The sequence below is a fragment of the Pongo pygmaeus genome, chromosome 15, assembly GCF_028885625.2.
Source record: "Pongo pygmaeus isolate AG05252 chromosome 15, NHGRI_mPonPyg2-v2.0_pri, whole genome shotgun sequence".
NCBI lineage: Eukaryota > Metazoa > Chordata > Mammalia > Primates > Hominidae > Pongo > Pongo pygmaeus.
The window spans coordinates 93,075,457-93,100,777 of NC_072388.2; the positions used below are offsets into that span (position 1 = coordinate 93,075,457).

General features: G+C 49.4%; 2 protein-coding genes across 7 annotated transcripts in view; one reads left to right on the forward strand and one right to left on the reverse strand.

Annotated features, from left to right (window-relative positions):
• Nucleotides 1-10,631, forward strand: part of OTUB2 (OTU deubiquitinase, ubiquitin aldehyde binding 2) — a 33,285-nt gene extending 22,654 nt beyond the window's left edge. For all 6 annotated transcript variants that reach the window (XM_054447505.2, XM_054447504.2, XM_054447506.2 and 3 more), the window contains 4 exons: nt 690-808; nt 5,697-5,781; nt 6,312-6,506; nt 7,422-10,631. In XM_054447505.2, the coding sequence (XP_054303480.1) occupies nt 690-808; nt 5,697-5,781; nt 6,312-6,506; nt 7,422-7,628 (606 nt within the window). In that variant the 3' untranslated portion in view covers nt 7,629-10,631. The remainder of the gene's footprint in view (nt 1-689; nt 809-5,696; nt 5,782-6,311; nt 6,507-7,421) is intronic.
• Nucleotides 10,632-12,628: 1,997 nt separating this feature from the next.
• The window catches only part of DDX24 (DEAD-box helicase 24), a 31,094-nt gene continuing 18,401 nt past the window's right edge, over nt 12,629-25,321 (reverse strand). The window contains exons 3-9 of the mRNA XM_054447460.2: nt 23,804-24,328; nt 22,629-22,782; nt 21,814-22,329; nt 19,527-19,602; nt 16,704-16,892; nt 14,707-14,836; nt 12,629-13,175 (exon numbers count right to left, since the gene is read on the reverse strand). Of these exons, the coding sequence (XP_054303435.2) occupies nt 12,904-13,175; nt 14,707-14,836; nt 16,704-16,892; nt 19,527-19,602; nt 21,814-22,329; nt 22,629-22,782; nt 23,804-24,328 (1,862 nt within the window). The 3' untranslated portion in view covers nt 12,629-12,903. The remainder of the gene's footprint in view (nt 13,176-14,706; nt 14,837-16,703; nt 16,893-19,526; nt 19,603-21,813; nt 22,330-22,628; nt 22,783-23,803; nt 24,329-25,321) is intronic.

The following is a 25,321-nucleotide window of genomic DNA, read 5'->3' on the forward strand; positions in this document are numbered from 1 at the left end:
TGCAGCCCACTGACTTTTGTGTCCCCCAGAGCCCTCCTGGGAGATGAGCCAGGGGCTCCAGAGAGTGCCTGCCTCCCCACTGCCAACTGGCCTCAGGTGGGCCCAAGTCCGCTCTGAGCCTTCTCATGGCTATGGGGGGAACAGGAACTCCAAGACCCCTTGAAAACCATCCTCTGCTGTCAAAATGCTGCTTATAGTCCCATGAGGCAGGAAAGGGGATTCCAGGCCAGTTCAGAGGGACACCTACTTACTGCTAGGAGTGGAGCTGGAGCCCACCCCTCCAGCCCCTGCTCACACATGCAACCCCCCACCCCCCACTTCTGCCAGCTCCCGATTCTCAGTGCTGCTCCCCCAGGAAGGCTTCCCCAACTTCCAAAATCCACTGCCATGCCAGTGCCCCGTGGCACCCAGCCGGGCACTCCTTCTGTCCTCACAGTGCCACTGTCTAATTATCCATCTTCCCTCCCGGACTATAGGCTGCCTGGAGACAGGGACGGACACACAGGACAATGCAGTGTATTTTTATATCAGGGGAATGAACGAGGGTGGGAGGCTGAGGGGATAGCAGCCTGAAGGGAGGGAGCAGGCATTTCCTGGGAGAGATGGGGGGCACCTGGCCAGTTCCAGTGCCCAAACCACACAGAGCCATTGTTGGTGCAAATGCCCACATTTCTTTCTGTCCCCCTCAGGAACTCAGCAAAAGGTTCACCGCCATCCGCAAGACCAAAGGGGATGGGAACTGCTTCTACAGGGCCTTGGGCTATTCCTACCTGGAGTCCCTGCTGGGGAAGAGCAGGGAGATCTTCAAGTGAGTGCCGGGGCCCCTTGGGCTGTCAAGGCTGTGTTCTCTGTGCTAGGTCAGCCCCAAGTCTCTCGGAGGTTTTTGTTACACTCAGCCTGGTTAACCCAGAGAGTGAGCTGAAGGGCTGCCTGGCAGAGGCGTTTGATGTTGGGGGGGGGCCCAGCTGCCCGCTGTGGTGGAGTTGGGGGCAGCCAAGGGGTGGAGGATGGAATCTGTGACCTCCCAGATGCTTTCCAGCCTCTGCTTCCACCACAGGCCTGGGTCAGCCCAGGTGAGTCGCACGGAGCAGGTACTTCGTGACCCACTCTGAAAAGAAAACACAAAAAGAAGCTTTGCCCCGATGTTCTGCATAATTCCTGTTGACGTTGGTTTGGAGTGTGTGTGACTCAGGCATTCAGCTGGCTGGGCCTGTCCCTGAGGTTCATGTTGGAGAAGGTCTGTGTCCAGAGCTGCCCCTGTCATCTCGGCTAGTTCAGGTCTTCTCATACCTGAAGTTTGTACAAGGCCCCTGGTTCTCTAGTCCATAGCAAGAAAAAAAAAAAGCAAAGACAAACAAACCCCTGAGACCTGGCTAGGACCCGAATTCCTGTTCAGTGGGAGCAGGGCAGAGCGGGGACTGCTTTTGTCACTGGCTCCCAGGAGATGCTGATGCTGCTGGGCCTCAAACCACGCTTTGAGGAGCAAGGAGCTAAGAGACCCACCTAGCTCTTAACCTTTGGGGGTCTCAGAGCCCTTAGAGGCTTTGGTGAGGGCCATGGGCCCTCCTCATCTGAGACCCGCACCCACATGCTCTCTGGAAACAGTACGGTGGGCAGTGGGTCACAGAGCACTTCTTTGGCTAAGGCAGGTTTCTCAACAGCGGCATGACTGATGTTTTGGGCCAGATCATGCTCATGGTGGGGGCTGCCCTACACATTGTAGGCCTATTAGCAGCATCCCTGGCCCCCACCCATGACATACTAGTAGTAACCCCCTCCCCAAGTCATGACAATCGAAACTGCCTGCAGACCCTGCCAAGAATCTCTTTCAGAGGAAAAAAATTGACCCTATCTGGTTGAGAACTACTAGGTTAAGGCCATCATCTCCTGTTCAAAATATAGATGATCTCAAAGAGGGCAGAAGTTAAGCCATCTGTTCCTTGGCTGAGCCGTTCAGATAGTTCACCAGTGACAGACTGGCAGAGCCCCTTTTGATGGAGAGTCAGCTATCTCAATCCATTCCCCTCCCCAACTTTCTCACAGCCCTGTGGGGACCAGCACAGCACAGTGCAGGGATTATGACCCCAACTTCATTTCCCCACAACCCGTGTCCCCTGGAGTTGTGCCATGCAGCAGCCCTGGGCTCTGAGGTCAGACCTCACTCTCTTGCTTACTTGCTGTGTGACCTTGGGCAAGTGACCTGATCTCTCTGATCCTGTTTTCATGCCTGTGGAAGGTGGACATTATAACACACTTCAGAGTGCTATTGTGAGGACTCAGTGGGTGATGCTGGCCAAGCCCAGCACCTGCATCTCTCTCTGCACCAGCCCACGTGCTCTGTTTACCTTCACTCCATCCTGTCTCCCCACTCCAGTCAGCACACACGGGTGCCATGCTCAGACCCTGCTCTAGGCTGTGGGGATACTGCAGTGAACAAGAAAGACAAAATCCCTGCCTTGTGGGGCTTGCGTCCTAATGGGAGAAGATGGACAGTACATGAGTATCACGTTTGAGGCGTCGGATGGTGATTAAGTATTGTGGGAAAAATCAGGCAGGAAGGAGGCCGAGGAGTGCAAGGTCTGGGGTTGGCAATTTCAAGTAGGGTTGGAAAGGTAAGGGCGGCAGGGCACATAGGGCCTTGGGCCTTTCTGAGGACCTTGGCTTTCAGCCTGAAGGACACGGGGGCCACCGAGGGATTGTGCAGCACGGGGGACCTGCCCTGCTGGCTGCTGTGTGCAGGACAGACAGGGGCAGAGACACAGCCAGGGAGATGTGGTCGGGGAGAGATCCAGAGGGGAGATGACTGTGGCATGAGCAGGTGGATGCAGTGGGCATGGCAAGAAGTGGGCAGGTCTAGACACCTGTGAAGGTGGCGAAGACAGGATTCGTGCCTGACTCACATGTTGGACATGGCAGAGTCAAGAATGGCTCCCAGGGGTTTGGCCTGAGAGTCAGCAGGATGGAGAAGCCGTTTGCTGCAAAGGAGGGCTGAGGAAGATCAGCAGCTGTGTTTTGCAATGCTTTCTGAAATGTCCGGGAGCCATAGAGCGGGGGTGTCTGGTGGGCAGTGGAGGTATGAGGCTGGCGTTCAGCAGGCAGGCTGGGGCACACAGGTGATAAGTCAAACCAAAAGGCTGCATGAGACCACCAGCATTTTTTCTTTTTTTTTTTTAAACATTTTCTTTCTCTCTTTATTTTTTCTTAAGAGATGGGTCTTGCTATGTTGCCTAGGCTGGCCTCGAACTCTTGGGCTCAGGCGGTCCTCCCTCCTCAGCCTGCATCTTCTTACAGAAAAACCGAGACCGTGTCACTCCCAAGCTTGAAATATGCCCCTGACCTCTAGGAGCAGTGGAAACCCCTGACACCAACGCCCTCCACACCAGGCCCCTGCCTCTCCTGCCCCGTTGCCTGCCCACCCTGAGTTCTAGGCACAGGGACTCACTTATCCTACACACACCAGAGCTTGCAGGCATGACATGCCGCCTGACACTGCCTAGGCCTAGGTAGCCCTGCTTCTGACCCGGCTGTGGGTTCCTTGGGCCCCAGGCAGGTTGCTTCACTCACTCCTCTGTAGCTCCTTCCCCCAGTTGAACAGTGGCCATAGCCCTGTCACAGACATTAAGTGATTGACTCGTGAGTACTTGGAACACTGACTGGGGTGTTCTGTGCTAGCTCTTAGCGTCAGCGTCATGCATCCTCCACAACCTGCTGTCTCCCTGTGTGCAGTGAGCCCAGAGCCACCCAGGCAGACACTTGTTCTCTGCTCAGTGCTGCTGCAGGGCTGGAGCAAGCGTGTTGCAGCAGTATGCTCGTTCCAGCCCTGGATCTCGCATACTTGCTCTAGAAGTATGCGAAGTACTTCTGTGTGCCAGAGGCTTGGAGAACACGCTCTTCCTTTGAGGGCAGCCACTGTTACTACCCCATCTGATGAGCAAACAGAGCCTCACAGAGGTCAAATGACTTGCCAGAGGTCCCACACACAGGCTTGTGTGCAGCCCCAGCAGTCTGAACTTGCACCCCCTCCGAGCCCCAGCGCCATCCTTCTCCATATCCCTGGCTTGCCTCTCGGGGGTGCATGTCCTGGCCTGGGGGCTTACCCCCTTCTGACAGGGCCTACGACTGCACGCTGCTTATCTCCGTGCCCCCAGTGCCTGGCACAGAGGGTCCCACAAGTCACTGGCGAGGAATGAATGTGGAATGAGGCAGAGGTTTGGGGGTGGGAGCGGGGGCAGGAGAGCTGGGAGCAGAGCAGTGCACTTCATGGCCATGCAGGGACAGAGTGGCTAGAAGAGGGTGCGGGCCCTTGGAGCGGCCCTGGAGGACTGCAGCTGCTTCCTGGAGCTGCTTCTAATACTCTGGCCATGGGCCACCTAGCCGCAGCTGAAGACAGAACAGCGGGTGCTGATGAGGGTGGCTCCTGAGCGAGAGGCGTTAGCCAGCACTAACCATCAGATCCTTGCCCTGGCCAGGAGGGGAAACCTAGGCAGCAGGTACCACCGCAGTGGAGGCCTCGTCCTCCCAGGCAGCTCTCCGTTCGCCCTCAGCACCCCTGCAGTCAAGGCGTCATCACCATCCACACTTGCGCCAAAGTGGAGCCTATGGCCAAAAGCCACAGGGGGACTTGACAGGGCTGGAGGGGACTGCGGCTAGAAGCCAGCACAGGCTCCATCCCTCCAATCCAGGCACCTCACCCCACAATCAGGACAAACTAGTCCTGGCCCAGGCAGGACTGTTAGATATGCCAGGACCAGCCAGGGGCAAGCGGCATCTAGGCAAACACTCCTCCTTCTGAGTTAGGAGACCAGCTTCCCGTCCACACCCACCACCTTCTCCCTCCTCACCGCCCCGTCCTCCTACAAGGCACCGGGCTTTCCCGGAGCACAGCAACTTCTGAGGTGGCCCAGGCCTCTGTATTCCCTTGTGAAACCTTCTGCCTCCTGGGTGCTGTCAGAGCCTCATCTCTGTTCCCAAGGAAAGTGAGGGGCTGGAGAACTAGGTGTGGCCTTAGTGTTCTGCGCCTGCCAGCTGGTCACCCAGGGCCGCTCACCTGGTCCTTGTGGGAGGCAGCCCTTCCTCCATACCTCATTGCTGTCACTAAACTTGGGAGCCAGGTCCTGGAGCCAGGGCCAGGCCCAGGCCTGGGTTTCTTGCCATACCCGCTGAGGGCACCAGGACAGGTCCCAGAAAGGGGCTGTGCCATGAGGGGGCCTGCAGTGGGTGCAGAGAGGAACAACCCAGCATGCACAGAGCAAGGGCCTGTGGAGCAGGCCCCCAAGGGTGACTCGGTGCTGGCAGATGCTTAACAGCCAGCTGTGGGCGTGCGGGAGGCCTGGCGTGTGTTGTCAGCCAATTGCTGTGGTGTCGGTATTCAATATTATCATGATTGAGTCAAGCTGCCCTCATGAGGTCACTGAGTGGGGAGTTGGAAAAGATGCAAAATCACACACGCCCTTGTCATGTCGTCTTTCCACCATGCACACACACACAATGCAGCTCAGCCACCAGGGCCCGGCAGGGCCGGGGTGGAGATGTGCACGGTGTATGTGGCTGTGTGTTGGGGGCAGGGGCAGGAGGTTCTGTGGCTGGACTAGAGATGAGGTTGGTGGGCACAGTGGGTTGAGAGGGGGACGCACAGTTGCCAATCACAGCACTCTCGCTGTGTTTCCCTGTAAACACTCAGTCTACCCCCTCTGTAGGTTCAAAGAACGCGTACTGCAGACCCCAAATGACCTTCTGGCTGCTGGCTTTGAGGAGCACAAGTTCAGAAACTTCTTCAATGCTGTGAGTTCTCCTGGTCCCTGCTTCCACTCTGGCAGAGCAGACAGGAGCGGGCACTGGCTGGAGCCCCTGCACAGCCCACAGCTCTGCTCCTCCTGGCTGGCGAAGGACGGAGGGTTGCTTCCTGCTTGTGGGGGTGTGTGGGCACAGGGAGCCCTCACCCTATTCCCTCACCCTATGCCATCTCCACCTCGTGCCTCCCTATCCAATTAGTGAAGGGGCGGGATCGAGGACTCTCAGACGCTTGCCACTCTGAGTGTGCACGTGAGAATCCAAACCCAGGTAGTCATGGCGGGGAGACCCAACTGCCGCTCCCTAGACATGCCTCTGGGCTAGTGTACAAACCGCAAAGTCTTGCTAACCCTGGGTTACTTAGCTTAGGCAGAATCTCAGACTGATTTTTACCTCACCCTGAGAATCTACAAATGAAAATGCACGTGAGGGCTTCAGGCAAAGGGAGGGAGCGGAGGGAGAATGCAAAGGGAGGGCTGGGGCTTGCTTGGCCTCCCTAGCTGAGGGCCAGGTGGGCGCAGTTTTACAGTGCGGTGGAACTGGTGGAGAAGGATGGCTCAGTGTCCAGCCTGCTGAAGGTGTTCAACGACCAGAGTGCCTCGGACCACATCGTGCAGTTCCTGCGCCTGCTCACGTCGGCCTTCATCAGGAACCGAGCTGACTTCTTCCGGCACTTCATTGATGAGGAGATGGACATCAAAGACTTCTGCACTCATGTAGGTGCTTGGGGTCTCAGCCCCGGCCCTGGGCTTTGCTCCTGTGGCCCTCTCCTGCAGACTTCAGCACCCATCCGTAGCCAAGGGACTCGGGTATCACAACTGCCCTTGCAATTCAAACAGAGCTAGGTCAGCAAGCTGCAGACAGGTCCCACCTGAGCTGCCTGAGCTGTGTGGCCTGAGGCAAGGCACTTCCCTCTCTGGAGATTTCCCATCTGAAAAATAAGGGATTTGGACTGGCCTGTTTACAAAACCACAGTCATAGTCCAAGAGTCACATTTGCCTGACGTGTTTATGATGCATGGTATTTACCAGAAAGAGTTGCCGGTATTTAAAAATTAGGCACTTTTCATATGAATATTTGGATTTCTGCTGGGAAATAAGAAGATCCAGCCCCGAGGCCCTTGCTCTTGCAGGGCAGTATCAGCAGGCACTACGCAGCAGCTGCCCTCTCTATGTGGGACACACGCCTGCTTGCCACCGCCTCTGCCTCTTCCATTCTCTCTGCAGCACCCAGACTCGCACCTGCACTCACCAGCCTAGCCTCTGTAAACACTTAAGCTTGAAAGGCACCCCTGGATGAGAGGGTGCCTTTTATCTCTAAGATTCTTTGATGCCCCCCCTTTCCAGATCCCTCTAAAGCAGTAGCCTGCTCTCAGGTGTAACTACAAGGTCTAGAATGGAAAAGATTCAGGTTCGATTCTTGCAATTGTAGCGATTTCTAGCTGTGCTGCCTCTCAATGAGGCTGTTTCCTGTGTGACATGAGAATGTCCACACCCAACTCATGGGATGTTGTGAAGATGATGCCCCAGCACAGAGGCTGTGGCCATGACCCGGACAGCCAGAATTGAACTCGCTTGTCCTCTGCCAGGCCTCCCTCCTAAGCTGGCTTGTTTTCATTTTGGCCCCTGCAGGAAGTGGAGCCCATGGCCACGGAGTGTGACCACATCCAGATCACGGCGTTGTCGCAGGCCCTGAGCATCGCCCTGCAAGTGGAGTACGTGGACGAGATGGATACTGCCCTGAACCACCACGTGTTCCCTGAGGCCGCCACCCCTTCCGTTTACCTGCTCTATAAAACATCCCACTACAACATCCTTTATGCAGCCGATAAACATTGATTAATTTTAGGCCATGCAGTGGAACCTGTCACCTAATGGGACTGCATTCTGAATGGAACATTCCGGCTCTTCAATTTTTTAAGCAATTTAGACTGTAGCAAGAAAATGTGCAGCCTTTTGGGCAAAGCCCCTGGGAACGAGGCCTACCCATTATGGACTGTGATAACTTGGTGGGATTTTTAGTATTTATTTTAATGGAGGGACAAATGCTTTCTAACTGGGCCCCCGACTCCGCACCCCAGTTCGCAGTGAGGCCTGGGTGGGTCACCTGCCCTCTCTGGACTTGTTTCTTCAACTGGAGGAAGTCCCTGCCTATGCTGACATTCCGTTGTAGAAAAATGGGGCCTCTGGTTTCTCTTTACCAGGGGCAGTGCCTCTCTGCGGGGGAGGAAAAGCTCAAGGTTAGCTGTCTTAACCCAAGTGACTTACCAGGCCTACAAAGAGTCCAGTCCAGTCACTTGTTGGACTGGGCTCTGACAGATGGCCTGTTGAGGTCAACTTTTATGTGAGGGCTGCGGTGTGGTTTCAAACATTCATGATGGATTTTCCTACCCCTAACTTGAGATAAAAAAAAAGACTTCCTTTTTTTGCCAAAGTCCAGAAAGGGGCCTTTAGCCTTTAGTAGGAGCTCAAATTGTTGGGGCCCCTCTACCTCTCTCAGGGCTAGAACTGCCTGACTCTTGGCAGACGAGCCCTTCAGGGTTCTGCTGTCAGCCCCACCTGGACAGAGGCTTACAAGACTAGGGTCTGGACCAGAATCTGTGTATTTCTGTCTGGGACCAGGAAGCTGCAGCTGTCCCATCATCCCCAGCAAATCCTGGAAGTGGAGTCTGGATACTTCAAGGATAGAGGTGTTGGTACGCACAGCCATGGACCCAGCTGAGCAGAGCAGACGCTTTGCAGGCTGCCCCTGGCTGCTTCTTCCCTTTCCCGCTTCTGCTCTCTTTATGGACTGGTCAGAGGGTAAGTGGGAAAGAACAGACAAGCCATGGAAGATGGCAGTGGGGAGATTTCCACTGTGGAAACCGCCTGGGAATTCTGGCCAGCAGCTTCCTCCTTCAGCCACCTGGCCATGCCCCTTAAATAAGCCCCTCACCTTTCTGCCTCAGGACCTTCAAGATTCCATCCGTGGGCTGGCCGGCGAGACGGCACCAGTGGGGACTCACACCCTGGCTGGGTGGAGGTGCTGCTAGCAACCTCTCTTCCTCTGTTAAGAGGAAATGGAAAATGCAGGGTGTGGAATTGCCCTTTGGGGTCCTTCCTTAATTGAAGGCCACCTTCTCACAGGTTTCATTCTGCAGGGATTTACTAGAAACTATTGGTGCTGCTGCGTGAGTCTGCTGACAACCTGACTGCACAAGGACTGGGTAGCAGACTCCTTCCTCAGAGTCCTCTTGACACAAATGTCAGATTTGTGTCACTCTTCTGCCTTCGTGAAAAGCCAATAGCACTCTTAGATGTCAGGGGATTTTAGTTCCAAGCAGGGCCCCTGGTTTCCATACTGCCCTCAGCTGGAGTTTGGATCCAAAGGCTCTGGCTAAGTCATTATGTCACTTTTTCACAGGAATGTAAATTTGACCATCACCTCTGAATTTGTTCAGTGTCCCACCATGGTCTATGAGAAGTACACTGGAAGCACGGGGGGAACACATGACATGATTTGTGAATAGCATCATCTTTGCCAGACAAGTCTCCAGGGGATCCCTGTTTCCCAACTGAAACGTGTAAACGGACACACACAGGGCCTGGATGACGCCTTGGCTGTTCTAAGGGGCTGGAAGGTGGGCTCTGGGCCTTCTAGCTAGGCTCTCAAGCACAGCAGAAGCCTCATTGGCTGCTATGTCTCTGTATCTGTGGCTTGTGTGGTGGCCTCAGAAGCAGAGCTGTTTGGCAGACTGGCTGGAGAAATTCCCTCTAGGAGACTTGCCTGTGCTGTGCTTCCGGGTCACAGAGCCCCCCGGAAACTCACAGGGGTCCTCTTCCCAGGAAAGAATCTATTCTATCACTTCAGAATCAGGACACTCAAGCTCTGGCAGAGGCAGGCCAAGTTACTTTCATGGTCTTACCCTCTGCTTTTCCCCTTTTTGCAAAAAACCATTGGCCAAATCCGAACCATTGCCCTTGTTCCCCCACGTTCTCTCTCAGATCTTTGTCTCAAAGGGAAAACATAGTGGATGAAAAGGTGTGGCAGGCTTTGGCAGCTTGTTAAAATCTAGTCATCTGTGGATGTTACCTTGCTTGTCCACAGCAGCCAGTCACCCTGGCCAGTCACACTTCCTGGATAATTCTCTACCCTCACCCCACAGAGCCATCTCTCTCCAGACCAAAAGCTGGAAGGAGTTGCTTTGAGAGCTTGTTTTTACAACTGCATGTTTATTATGATACTTTCTCTCCAAAGGAAACTTTTAAATCAATGGGAACAATTAGCAACAGAAAGAGCACAGTCCCTGCTTTTGACTGGGTTCCTATTTTAAGCACAAATGAGAGCTCTGGAGCCAGAACGCCAGGGTTCAAACCTCAGCATTGCCACTTACTAGCTGTATGATCTTGGCCACGTCACTTCACCTCCCTGAGCCCCAATTCCCAAGTTTGTGAAATGGCGACAATACCTATGTGTCACTGGATTATTGGTTGAAACGGAATGAGATTCCTTGTATGAAAATAGCTATTATGCCTGACACACTCATCGTATGGGCTCTACAAAGGGATGTTCCCTAACCTGTCCTTCCCAACAGGAAGCATAGGGCACTGCAGATGGGGAAGCATGTCACCCTGGCAGTGACTCCATGGCTTCCCAAGCAGGAGTGTCAGGGGAACCATTAGAGAGAGTCTAGGAGCCAAACACATCGCCACCCTGAGCAGATACAGGAGTGGGGAGGGGGCTGTAACTCAGTGAGTGGCTTCCAGGGGCCCCAGGCCCTGCGGGATGTGGGCCAAGCCCTACAGCTTCCCTGGGCAGTAAGTAAAAACATTCTCCTAGAATTAAAATGGTTTCCATAACTACTTTTGTCCTGGCTTCTTAATACTGGGTACCTGGCATGCAGCCAAGAACTCTGCTTTTCTGTGGTGCTTATGTATTAAGTAGATTAGCTGGGGAGGGATATTCCTTGTTTAATGGCAGATCCAGGACACTCAGGAAGCTCTGCCCACTGACTTCACCTTACCAGGCGAGAGTAGCACTGCTTGGAAGGCTGCTCCTGTCTTTTAAAGCCTGTCTACGTATTAGCTCCTCCACCAAAAAAAGGAAAAGAATTTGCTGTTAGATGGCTAGGGCAGGACACGGACAGTCATCAGGGGATCTATGTTTGGCTTATGACAAGTGGCTTCACTCCCACGGCTCAGGTGCTATTAGGGGATATTGAGCCCGCTTACTAACCGCACTGACCACCACTGCATCATTTGGAAAATGGAGAGTCTCCCTGCCATTCTCTGATAGCTGTCAGTCAGGAGCTCACCTCACAGACAGGGGCACTTTCCCCTTCTATTCAGGTCACTGGTGACACTGGGGGATGGGAGGCCATTCCTTGGCAACACTTCTGAGACTGAAGTAAGTTTTCTGAACTTGTCCTGGGCCCAGAAGGAAGATACTAATCCCACCTCTGCTACCTGGCTGCTGTGTGGCCCTGGGCAAGTCTCAATCACTGGGTGTCTATATGCTCAAGTACAAACAACACTATTAAGACTTATAGACGGGCACAGTGGTTCACACCTGTAATCTCAGCACTTTGGGAGGCTGAGGCAAGAGGATCACTTGAGGGCAGGAGTTTTGAGACCAGCCTAAGCAACATAGTGAGACCCCATCTCTACTAAAAAAAAAAAAAATTCAGCCAGGTGTGGTGGTGTGTGCCTGTAGTCCCAGCTACTTGGGAGGCTGAGGCGGGAGGACTGCCTGGGCCCAGGAGTGTGAGGTTGCAGTGAGCTGTGATTGTGCCACTGCACTCCAACGTGGGCAACAGAGCAAGACCCTGTCTCAAAAAAAAAAAAAAAATTATTTCTCAGGACCTTCAAGACTAAATGCTAATTAGATAAAAGTGCCAACCATGAGGCTGAGAGAGAGGCTAGCTACTTAGATCTTGGGTTATCTTGGTCCCTTTGCGTATCCTCTTCAATTCTCTAGCACCCCTTGAACTAAACAGCTGTATTGTATTGTGCCCTGACGAATACCTGTTTGGAAGCCAGACAGCTGTGCAGAAATCTATGCTTCTCCCATGGTTGTGGGAGTTGTGGATATTCACCTACACTGATCCAGACAAAGCTGGAGCAGCATCAGGAAGTCCCTAGTTCCCTGAGCACACATTTATACCAGGCTGACCAAGCCTTGAGTTCCTCTTCTCCCAAGGAGCTCAGCTAAGGGAACACAGCATGGCAAGTGCCATGAAGAGGGTAAGCACAGGACACTAAGGGAGCCCCAGGAGAAGCACTGCTCCCCCTTAGAGGCTCAGGACTAGAGGACCCATGGCAGTGCTCCAGGATGGAGAAGGCCAAAAGGCAATTCAGACCGAGGGAAAAGCCTATTCTGCACAAAGGCTCAGGACAAGAGAAGGGGTGCATGGAACCGTGGGAAGGAGCCTGCTCTGTCACAGAGGAGGGGAGTGGAGACAAGGCTGTGGCTAGATCCTGAGGGCTTCACACGCCAGACCTAGCGACTGTTACTGTTGGCTCTGTGATGTGAGGGAAGCCTGAAGACAGCAACCTCATCCCTGCCCACCTCCCATGGTGGCTCAAACAATACCCAGGAGAGTGGAGAGAGCTAAGGAGCTATTAGGGTGCTGCTCTGGGTAAAGCAGGAACATGCACCTCTTGAACATTCCAGCCTCTTGCTCCATCCACACTGTCCAATCTTGGCCTGCAGCCAGAGGCCTGACACTATTCCTGTCCTTTCAAGGGCTTAGCACTGTGCTGGCCCAGGAGAATCACTAAGTTAATAATGAAACAAACTACACCACCACCCTCATCTTCTAGCTAAAAAAAAAAAAAAAAAATCAGGATGACACAATGGCTCTGACCATTGTTTTTAATTTATGAAATCAAAGTTGAACACACAAGAAGCCTATAAACACTGCAATACAGAAAAATTAAGCTGCTGCATAGAATTCTTACTCCAAAACAATGCAAATCTGCATGAGGTCTCTCCCGCTATGGGTGTGAGTGGAAGAGAGGGAGACTTTTTTACCTGGGGTTGGTGGTGGAGTGAAACACAAGGGTGGGAGAGGTTTTGCAAATAGCCAGAGAACAGAAACCAATGTGCAGTCACTGACGCACTTGACCAGGGCAGTTAATTTGCACTTGTACTTGGCTGTGGCTGTTCCGGCTGCGGCTCCTTCGGCTTCTTGGTCTTCTTCTTCCTCTGCTTGGAGAGACAGCTCAAAGCAGACTCACTCTTACTTGGGGCAGACACAAGCAGGGGCGGCTTGCCAGACTGAGTGGGATACTTGGTTTTCTGGCTCTCCGTAAACAGCGGCTGGGAGAGCAGGTGGCGCAGCTCCTTCTTCAGAACCTTCATCTGCTTTTGTCTCCGACGCTCTTCTTGCTGGTCAGCTTTTCCTCCTTGAAACACAATACAAAAAAGATCCTATTTACTATGGTTTGTAGAAACATTTTGTTTCCCTTGATGGATAACACAGTGAAAAATGTTTTAGAACTACTTTAGGGAGGCAAGGTTCAAAAGTTCTCTGAAGAAGCTAGTGGTGGCTTGGCGGGGCTGTAAATGGATAACGTCTAACCATTTGCGGGGGATACGCAGGACCGCTCTGTTCTTTTTTACTTCATAAAAATCCTCCAAGACTGGAATTATCTTTACAGATGAGGCAACTCAGGCTTAGAGAAGTCACCTGGCTCATGTCACAGAGTCAGCCATCAGACAGAGCCCAGAACCCAAGTCTCCTGACTGAAGATCACTTTTCTTCCTATGACCCACCCACTTACTGCCCACCTGGGGTTTGGTGACTTCACAACTACAACCCGCCCCCCCGCCACCCCAGGAGACACTGAATGCTTCTTTGTAGCCCACCTCTCCTATGCCTTGCCACCAGTGCTGTGACTGCACATGGAGAGGCTGGCAGAGTCAAAAGGTTCCACCTCAGCCTGTCCTCAGGAAGGGAAGCCAGGGCCTCCACATCTTCAGCCCAAGCCCCAACCCTGAGCCACCAGGAATAGTTCACTGTCATCAAGCCCACTGGTTTGGCTCCTGGCTTCCATGCTGAGCAGACAGCAGTAAGCCTGCCTCTGAATTTGCTGACTTGGGCACTGAGGTGTCAACATCTCTGCTGAGCTGCATACTTGGTGATGTGGAAGGAGCATGGAGTTCTAGATTTGGTTCTACCACTTTTTAGACCAGGAGCTTTCTCAAGCAGGGACCAAGCAGATTCATCCCTGAAGCCTCAGCCTGTGGTCACATATAGAGTAGCAGCTCAGGAAATGCCTTGTGACAGAGCTGTTTCCCTGCACAAACTGCCTCTGCTGCGGTATCTAGTTTCCATATGTAAAAGAAGAGTACTTCCTGCTGTGTTCATGTCATGAAAGTGGAGAAGATCAAATGAGATAATGGCATGGAAGTGCTTTGTCAGCTTGGAAGGCAGGTGTAGGAGGAACCATAATGACAAATAACTTAAAATGTAATACTTTCTATTTGCCAGGCAATGCCGTAAGCACTTCACATTTTTTAACTCAATCAGTCTTCACAACAATCCCACGAAGTAGGTAGCTGACTACTTCCATTTTATGGAGGAGAAAGCTGAGAACACACCAGAGGTTAAATAACTTGACTCAGTCACATAGTTAAGGCAATGAGCCGGCATTCTAACACAGGCAGCCTGGCCAGAAAGCCTGCTCCCTTCCTCACTGTACTCCACTGCCTGTCCATGTAAGAGGAGGCAGCTGAGGGCACAAGACAGAGACAAAGGAAACAAAGACTGACCGAGGGCAGTAGGCTCATCTGGGACTAGGGCCTGTTAGCAAAGAGGGGGAAGGACGCCCTGCTGGTTTTGACAAGACCCACACTAGTAGAGATGGTTCCAACAAAGTAAAAGTTAAAGAGAGATTTCAACTTCCTCAATTCCCATCCCGCCCAAGGGCTTACCCTTATACATGTCTTCTTCCAGCTCAATCTCCAGGGCAGCCGCTGCCTGCTCAATCCAAGAGTTGTGCAGGCAAGCCTGGAAGTTCCGATACTCAGATTTCTCAATCTGTCGAGCTAAACGGATTCGCTCCTGGGGGGAAGTAACAGAAAATATTCATCTGAAATAGAGTTCAGGCCTCTGGGAAGCAAAGTCTCACTTGAGTTGTGTTTGTGTCTTTAAGGCAGGTATCACTCTGCTGCGCAGGCTGGAGAGCAGTGGCATGATCATGGCTCACTGCAGCCTCAACCTCCTTGGATCAAGCAATCCTCCCACCTCAGCCTCCCAAGCAGCTGGGAGGCACCACCATGCCTAGGTAATTTCTTTTTTTTTTTTGTAAAGACAGGGTCTTACTGTGTTATCTAGGACGGTCTTGAACTCCTGGGCTCAAGCAATCTTTCCACCTCAGCCTCCCAAGTGTTGGGATTACAGGCGTGAGCCACCGTGCCCAGCAAGTAGTGTTTTGAAAAAGCTCTTGAGCCGGGCGTGGTGGCTCACACCTGTAATCCCAGCACCCTGGGAGGCCAAGGCGGGCGGATCACCTGAGGTCAGGAGTTCGAGACCAGCCTGACCAACATCGAGAAACCCCGTCTCTACTAAAAATACAAAATTAGCTGGGCATGGTGGCGCATGCCTGTAATCCCAGCTACTTGGGAGGCTGAGGGAGGAGAATCACTTTAACCCGGGAGGTGAAGGTTGCGGTGAGCCAAGATTATGCCATTGCACTCCAGCCTGGGCAACATGAGCAAAGCTCCGTCTCAAAAAAAATAAAAAATTAAAAATAAATAAATAAATAAATAAATAAATAAATAAATAAATAAGCTCTTGAGATCAGTGGTGAAATGCAGTTCAGTTCCTATTGAAATGCATTTGTTTTGTTTCCTGATAAAAGCCTAGTGGGCAACCATTACCCATCTGTGTGTACACATCTAAACACAACTGCCAGCTTTTCCAACAATCAACCTGAACAGCCACATCCTTTGAAAACCCTTACTGGTTTGACTGCCAACCTATAGGTAACCGAAGTGAAGTCTTTACGCAGATGCCACAGCTCGCTTCCACAGCTGAGCTAAGATAAAACATTTCAACTCTCCCTCTAGAGGGTTTTGGGGCTACATTGCAGTGGCAAAATGAGAAGGATCTTGTGATGTGGCAAAAGAAACCACGGGAAGCCTGGGTGGCTCCTAATCCTCCTTACTAATGGGAATTCTCTATGATGTCCACTTTTCCATCCTTATCTCCACCCTATTTCCCCACACAGCTAATATTCCTTTTGAGCCAGAGAAGCCAACACTACTTGAACTGTGCCATGCTTTTGCTCCCTCAATTCCTGGAATTCCACCTCCTCTGTACCCTTCCACATCTTTGCCAGCAGGAAGCTGGGATAGAACCTCTTCTCCTCCCAATGTAACCATATGCCCAGTAATTCCATACTGCTCCACTGTACCTGAACTTTATTCACAGCTGGCAAACCTCTGGGAAGGAGAACCCACCCCACTTTGGTCACTAATACAGTGTCCCACGGTAAGCGGCACCTACCTGGGGAATGCCTGCTGACTTAAAACCCAAAAGACAGAATTTACTGGCACCTGCTCCAGGGATGTGCCAAACCTGTAGCATCTGCCTCAGCAAGAAACGCTAACCACACTGTCTACAACCCTCTGACAGGATATCCAGGCAGCCATGACCACTGCACTGCCCGGTGAGGAGGGGGGACTTCAGGGCCAGACAAGGAAGAAATGGTTCAGGGAGAAAATGCCTCCCACCTTCGGTCACTCCCCTTTTCTCCCTTTTCCCAGGTATGTTGCTCTCAATCCTTTCTACAAGTCTCCTTGTTCAGCTGTTGGCAGAACCATTCCTTAGTTTTCAAGGGTTATGCTGCCAGTCCCACAGCAAGGTGCTCTGCAAGGGAGCAGCACAATCCCTTCATTAGCACTGGGGTTTTAACTTTGCTTTCTACCTTGACCACATCCATGTATTTTGTCTGCACGGGGAACAGTGGGATGTCCTCATCTTTCTTGAGGGTTTTGTAAATCTTCTTAAAGTTGATCACATCCTCAGGCCCAATGAGCATCAGGCTGAGGCCTTCATTGGTAGCTCGAGCAGTTCGACCACTTCGGTGGACATAAATCTCCGAGGTACGTGGGACCTGCCACAGGAAGAACTGGGAGATCAATACATGGCCACTGCCAAACACTGGTCTTCTCCTCAGGGCCACATCCCCAAACCAGACCCTCCTACCTCCCAGCCAGGAAGGTAGAAACTTCGGCAGCATTGTAGAGTAATCTAGCCCTCCTCTTAGTCCCACATTCAAAATATTCCCAGGTTTAGCCCATTCACTGTGCAGGCTCTTCCCTCCCGTGCCCCTGACCCTGGTTCAGTTCCTCAGGACCATGCAGCCAGACCACAGCAGTCACTTCTTATCCAGGATTTAAGCAGCCCAGCTCCACAGACCATGTTAATCCCTGGGTTATACGGTCTCTACTCCTATATATATATTATCCATAGACAATGTGGCATGGTTGCTGACACACCCACTGAGCCCCTGGCACACACCATTAATCAAGCACAACAGTCTTCTCCACTGGGCCCAGATAACATCTAGGTATCCTTTTCAATACAGTACTTTAAGTAGCCACTATGAACTGTTCATAAGAGTTCTAGAAATGAGATTTGCCATTTTTTACTTAGAGGATAAAGGCCCAACTCTTCAACCTGACACTCAGCGCCTTTAGTGACTTGCCCTCAACTTACCCCTCCAGCCTCAGCAACTATTCCTTTCCCAACACATCCCCTCTTCTCACTCTGAGCCAAGTGCCGCTGAACACTGCCCATTTCTTTGCTCCTTCCTTTAATGCCTCTACATGTCCAAATCCTCTTCACCCTTAAATGCCAGGCATGTTTTTAGAAAGTACTTTCCAACCTCCCAAACTAGAAGTTACCTCTCTCTTCTATTGTATTTTGTAATTTTCTAATACCTTCTGCCTTAAATTATGGCTGTGGTCATCTCACCTCCTCTGCTGGATCCAATACTTCTTAGGGGCTGGGACTGTATTTGATTCATCTTGACTCCACAAAGGTTGACCCAGCTCCTTCCCCAAAAAAGGGAAGACTATAGAGATTTGCTAAACCAAAATTAGCACCTGTGATACAGTGAAATATGTATTTGCTCTTCATCCTGTTTCCTGGCAAAGGAATCTCAAAAGTAATGTCTTTTTGTATGCTAATGACAAACTATTGACTGATGGCTGATAGCCCCCTAGGTAGTTTCAGGATGGGGGCTGGTAACCAGAAAGGCCAAGGCAGGATTAGAAGGTTGGGACTTGCAGCACTACTTCCTAAAGGCCAATGGCTTAATCAATCATCTTATCCAATGAAGTCTCCATAAATATTCCTAAAGGCAGAGTTTGGAGAACTTTTGAATAAGCTGAATATGTGGACATTCCTGGAGGGTGGTGTACCCAGGAGGGGCATGGCAACTCCATACTCCTTCCCCTGTACCTCAGCCTAGACATCTCCCCATCTATATTCTTTGTAATATCCTCTATAATAAACTGGTAAATGTGTTTCTTTTAGTTCTGAGAGCTGCTGTAGCAAATTAACTGAACCCAAAGCAGGGTCATGAGAACCTCAACTTGAAGCTGGTTGGTCAGAAGTTCCAGAGGCCCTGACTTATTGACTGGTTGCGGGGAGGAGGGACATCTTGTGGGATCTGAGGCTATCTCCAGGAAGACAGCATCAGAAAATGAAACTAAATTAGAGGACACTCAGCTGGTGGCTGCTGCTTGATATGTGGTGAAGAACACCCACACATTTGGTTACAGAAGTCTTCTGTGTTGATTGTTGTTGTGAAGTGAGAGAATGGGAAAAAGCACTTTGAGTTTGTTGTTTCTCTGAAACAGCAGCCTAAAAGATTTTTAAAAGCACAAAGAGGAATTAAAGAGGAAAAATAATAATGCCATACTAGCTACCATTTATTGAGTACTTACACTGTGCTACCAGCTTCATCAGCATCAGCTCAATTTAATTCTCAGGATGACCCTTATGGGGTAGCTAGTTGTTACTTCCAGTTTACAAACAATGACACTGAAACCAGAGGTACTAAATAATTTGCCTAAAGCTAACCAACTATGAAGCAGCAGACTGGGGATTCAAAGCCTGGCAGTCTGGCTCCGGTGCCCATACTCCTAACCACAACTTTATGCTGATATTCACTAGATGCACACACTAATATTACTGCTACTATCAACGGCAGTTAACATGAGTTAAGTGCTTGCAATGTGCCAGGTGGCTTCTTAAGCTCTTTATACTTAGTAATTTATTTTACCTCAATAAGAACCCTAAGAAGCAGGTACTCATTGCCATTTAATACATGAGAAAACTGAGATAGAGAGAGACTACATGACTTGTTCAAGGTTACACAGCTGCGATTTGAGCCCAGAGAGATCTAAACTACCACACTCTTCTATTAATATTTCTCTACATCAGGGTAACCAATTACATGCTTAACTTATGCCCATTTCACAGAAAAAACTAAGACCCTAACCTGACAATACCAAGTAGCTTGGAGAGAAGGGTTACTTGACATGAGACAAAGCAAGGTTTTCTGGAGATCAAATCTCAGCAGTGTTCCAAAGGCGGGAGTAGTGGGCACTCGATGCCAGTGGTATTCTCTGATGCAAGAGCCTTGGAACCAACAATTCCTCCTCCCTCCCCCAACCTTTGCCTTAAAAATTCCCCATTCAATGCAGGCAGATGCCTATAAATTTTCAGATGCCCCTACCTGGTAATGGATGACATGCTGGACTTTAGGAATATCCAGACCCCGAGCTGCCACATCTGTTGCCAAGAGAACACAGCTGGGGTAGAGAGAGAAAGCTTATTAATAATAACTAACAGCTATCTTTAATCAAATTCTTACCAACTGCTGAGCATCCTAAACATTACAGACCTTACCAATACTCTGTAAGATATCACTTGTATACCCTTTTACAGAACTGAGGCTCGGAGAGATTAACTTCCCAAGCTATCTACATGGCTATTCAGTTGTGGAGTCTGGATCCAAATTTGGGACTCATTGACCCCAACCAACATGCCATACTCTGCAATGATAAAGACTCCCTCCAGTGAGTTAAAAGAGGCCGTACATATTCTGGGTCAGTGAACTCCTCTTCTAGCACCCTCTCACTTACTTCCTCCCAGTGGCACACAGAGTTCCTTGATCTTCCCCAAACAAACCAAGCATGCTCTCACCTCCAAGCCTTTTAACTTGCCTTAGGCCTTAAAGGGTCTTGCCTTAGATATCCATATGACTCACTTCATTACTTTCTTCAGCTCTCTGCTCAATTCTCACTTCATCAGAGAAGCCTCCCTGACCACACATACCCAACCTCTTTTCTCCAACCCCTGCTCGACTTACTTCTTAGGATCACTTGGCAGACTGTGGGCTTACTTTGCAATTTATTATCTCCCTCTACTAGAATGTAAGCTCCATGAGAGCAAGGACTTTGAATTACTCACTGCTGTATTACCACCACATAGAACAACGTCTGGTTCATGGTAAGCACTTGATAAATGTGTTGGATGATGTTTCTCAATGTGTGGTTCATGGAAAGTCAAAAGTACCTGAGGTGCTTCAAAACATAAGACTCTGGCCCTTCAGGGTCCTCACTCCCTGCATGTCTGAGCTGAGGCCGGGAAATGCAATGCAAATCCTAGTTTGTACAACATTAAACTACCGTTCTGGGTCAAGGTCAGCAAACTTTTTCTGTAAAGAGCCAGACAGCATTTCCAGCTTTGTGAACAACATAGTCTCTATGGCAACTATTCAACTCTGCCACAAAAGCGGATATTGACAATACATAAATGGGTCTTGCTGTGTTCCGCTAAAACGTCTACTAAAAAAAACAGGCAGCAGCCAGGTGTGATGGCATGCATTGGTAGTCCTAGCTACTACTTAGGAGGCTAAGGTGGGACTGCTTGAGCCCATGAGTTCAAGTCTAACCTGGGCAACACAGCAAGACCCCATCTCAAAAAAGAAAAAAAAAGGGCAGCAAGCAAGATTTGGCACGAGGGCTACAGTTTGCCAAGCCTTGTTCTAAGCTAATCTCAGTAAACCACTGATACTACTTACCAATTTTTAAAAACCAGTAAATCAAACACTTGTTCTAGAAACTAATTAGCCCGTGACCTGACAAAACACTGGCAAAAGACACTTTATAGTCTGCCTCAACTTCCCAGGCCCTCATCTTGACAATCTGCACCCCATTCCCTGAGCATCAGTCTGGTCCAAAGGCAGATGGACAAAGACATCAGGAATAAGAAATAGCATGGGCTCTGAGGTCCAACAGGTTTGTCTGAGGCCCAGCTCTACCACTTCCAGGCAGAGAAACCTTGGGCAGACTGATCAGCTTTTCTAGACCTCATTTTTTCATCTATAAATAAAAATAGTGATAATGATAATAAGTAGTAAAGGGACTAGAAATTATTAAAGCTAACATTTAGCAATATACACATACTATGTGCCAGAGACTGCTCTAAACACTTTACACGCATGAATTTACAATCAATCTTCATAACAACCCTAGAACGGGCTCTATTATTATCCCAATCATGAGAAAATTAAAGTACAGAGAAGTTAAATAACTTGACCACCTAAGGAGTGACAGAACTAGGATTTGATTTCAGGCATTCTGGTTCCAGGATCTGTGCTCTTAACCATGAATCTATTCTGTTTCCTCTTAAGGATGTTAGGAGAGTAACTGAATGTGATTCTGAATCTAAAGTGCCAGCATAGGACCTAATCTATTGTCTATATATTCAATATTATGTACTGTCACCCACATTCATTAGTATTGAAGTTTCTGTATGGCATTGAACAGCAACCAAATCCACTAAATGAGAGTGACCTTACCAAATGCTGTGCAAAAAAAAAAAAAAAAAGGCTACCTACTACTGAGACAAGGCCCCTATGACAGAAGGTGGCTTTTCTACCATTTCCCCACCATCCTGACCCCTTTTACCCCAGTAACTAACTAGAGGTTAAGCTTCTGGGGACAGTCCTAACTTACTCTTCCAGACGGGCAAACTGCTCCAGGTTTCTGAGCCTCTGCTTCTGGTGCATACAGGCATGTAGGGTCAAGGGCATGATATCAAGGACTTTGAGGAGCCCAGAGAGGCGTTTGATACAGGAGATGCTGTTGGCAAACACTAAGCTGCGGCCTGGATACTGCATCAGGAAGTAGTACAAGTAGAAGTCTTTCTCATCAGTCTCACAATGGATCTTGGTCTCTGTTAGCGTCTCCACCGTGGCCTCATTCCTTGTGAGGTCAATGACCTTGGGCTTGCCCCTCATGCCAATTTTCTGCATAAGGAGGTCAAGTTTGGCTGTTTTATCCATTTTCTTGGTGTGCTTCTTATGAAGGATTCGAGCAGGAGCCTGATGCACCAGGGTGAGTGTGGCAGAAAAAACAAGCGTTTGTCTCTTTGGGTTGTACTGGGAGTCATTGAGCATCTCTAGCAGCTGTGAGAGCTCAGCAAAATGGCCTTTCTCAACCATCCGGTCAGCCTCATCCACTACCAGGCACCTGCAGATCCAGAGAGACCCATATCATTGGTCAGCAGCAGGTTAAGAGGAATCATCTATAGCACACCCTACGCTCATCCTAAACACACACACACACACACGTACACACCCCACTACCACCACCACCATCAGGCCCTCAACTAATCTCCCTCATGCACTCTTGGCTTTCTAAAGGCCAGGGTCTGGATGATACCACACCATGGCATTCTGCAATGGGAAGAAGGCATTGCCCACACCATGTCACCTAAGGCTCATTTCAGAAAAGGCAGTGAGGGGGAAAAGAGAAGTACCATCTATTACCTGAGCTGCCGAAGGTTCCTCAAATGATAATGCTTTTCTTTAATTAATTCCCACAGCCGGCCTGGAGTAGCAACCACAATCTCAGGACGACGGTTCAGCATCCTCTGCTGTTTCTGCGTGGACATTCCACCAACCAAAATAGCAGTTTTAATTCCTATGGGACAGAAAACATAAGGGACACTTATTCAATCTGGGTGATCATTTTCTTACATGGCTGACACAGGCACCCCAGATTAGCAGAGACAGACATCAGCACAGTGTAATGCTCTAGAGCATTGCTAAAAGAGCAGGCCTGGCCAGACTGTTGATGCCACTCCTAGAGGGCTTACCAAATCTGTGATCTGGGCCCTACTTCTTCAACCTCATTTCTTTTCTACTCCCTCCCCTCCAACCACACCAAAGGGGCTGAATTTGAACCCAGGTATGCTTACCTCCAAAGCTCTGGGAAAACTGAGCACTGGGGCACCATAATGCTGGGGGGAATATGGCCTGCAGCTGTGCTACACCTCTCCTAGGAAGCCCTTCCATTCCCTCAATTAGAATTATTCTGAAAGGTCCTCTAATGCCCTGTTGTTTTCTTCTCTGGTGCAGAAGTTCTCATAGTATGCGGGTGAAGGGCTTAGCAATAGTAACAACTTGGTAATTAACTGCTGCTTTTATTATAAAATTAAAATTCCCAGAGTGAAGCCCTTCCCAGAGTGAATTCCCTGAGAGAATTAAATCCTAATTGTTTAGAGCAGGGATCAGCCAACTTTTTCTGAAAGGGTCACTAGTGAACATTACTGACCTCATAGGCCAAATGGTCTCTGTCACAGCTATTAACTCTACTCAACTTCACCTTTGTAGTACAAAACCAACCATAGACAATATAAAACCAAATGGGTGTGGGTGTGTTCCAGTAAAACTTTTACAAAACCAGACAGTTTGCTAATCCCTGCCCTGAGCATCTATTGTATCCTATAAATTTCCTATGCATCCACAATGGCACCAACTATGTATTATCCTTGAGGGAACTGAAAAAATATCACTCAATCAGTTTTCTGTAGGGCTTAATTGTCTGGCTCATAGATGAGAGTGGCTTACCCTAGAGGGCAGGAGCCACAGCTCATTCATCTTTACCAATGAGCATTTGGGATTTGCCTAGAAAATATTTATTAAATGGAACTAAACCTCACCTGTAAACCTGGCCACAGCATCAATGTGCTGTTTGACCTGGACAGCCAGCTCTCGAGTGGGAGTCAGAACCAGTCCAAGCAGAGGACGCTTTGGATATGTCTTACAGGTGGCGCTTTTGTCATCCAATTCTTGTTTTAGATTTCCAGTCTGCTCTTTATCAAGATTTTCCTCCTCATTCTCATTCTGTTTGGGAACAGGTTTCTCCCTGATCAGGGAAGAAGGCCCTTCACCAGCATCATCATCACCAAAGAGCAACGCCTGGTCTGAGACAGTGCCTCCAGTCTTGGCTCTGGCCTCGGCTGCAGTATCACTGGGCAGTGCTTCACTCTCAATTACAGTATCATCAGGCAATGCATCAGACTCAGCTTCAGCCTTGCCTGGTGATCTAGTCTCAGCTCCGGCCTCAGGTCTGGTCTCCCCAGGTGGTGCTTCAGTGTTACTTGGAGGAGGGGCAGCATTCCTCTTCTGCCACTGCAACACTGCATGAATCATTGGGATGGCAAAGGCAAGAGTTTTCCCACTTCCTTAAAAGTAAAAAAACAAAACAAAATAAAAACAGTGTGAATCAACGGATGAACATACTTTAGTCTGGAATTCATTCTTTTGCACAGAATAAGGTGGCCAAGTGCCACCCTGACCGACCCAAAGCTCCTCCCCTCTACACAGATTTCCCCAGAAGGAACCAGAAGGCACATGTAAATTAGAACCCGAGGAAAAGTATGGCAGGCTAGCACTGAGGTCTTAGGTCACCAGTAATGAATTACAAATGTCCAAGAAATGAAACAACAAAGAGATAAAGGGCAAGTTTTGGGTGTATGTGTTGTTTTTGTGAGGAGTAGGAAACAGTAATCTATACAATACTTTCCCAAGACTTTTCTTTGGTGAGAAAGGAGGGAGTAAAAGAAAATTTTCTTAAGTTTTCAGAAAAGGTAAATATAAAACTTTTGTCTATGCCTGAACATTTTCAAACTGACCTTTGAATGTACACAGAGTCCAAATCATCTGGGTGGTCAAAACAAAACATCTCAGGCTGAGAATTTAAAGAAGTTCCAAAGCGATAATGCCCTAGGCAAAAGCCAATAAATGCTTTCTCAAGGGAGAAACCATTATCATACATCTCCAAAAATTTTCAAAGGAAATAAGCAGCTCTCAGTAAAAAGTAACCACACACACACAAATAAGATACTATAAGGAAAAAAGAGAGCAAAAACAGACACATAAAACTTTCGATAAGAAGAACAGCAGACTTACCAGAAACAATGAAAAGCCAGAAGACATTGTAGCAATATTTTTTATTTGAATGCCTAAAAATAAAACCCTGACAATCTATAACCCTACACTCAGCAAAACTCTCTCTCAAAACAAAATGTGAAATAAAGACTTTAGACATATAAAAGCTGAAATAATTCACCAGCAGCAAATGTGAGCTATCAGAAATATTAGTCTTTCATGCCATAGAAAAGATAACATAAAATGAAAATCCGGATGTACCCAAAGAAATAAAGAGCAACCGAAAC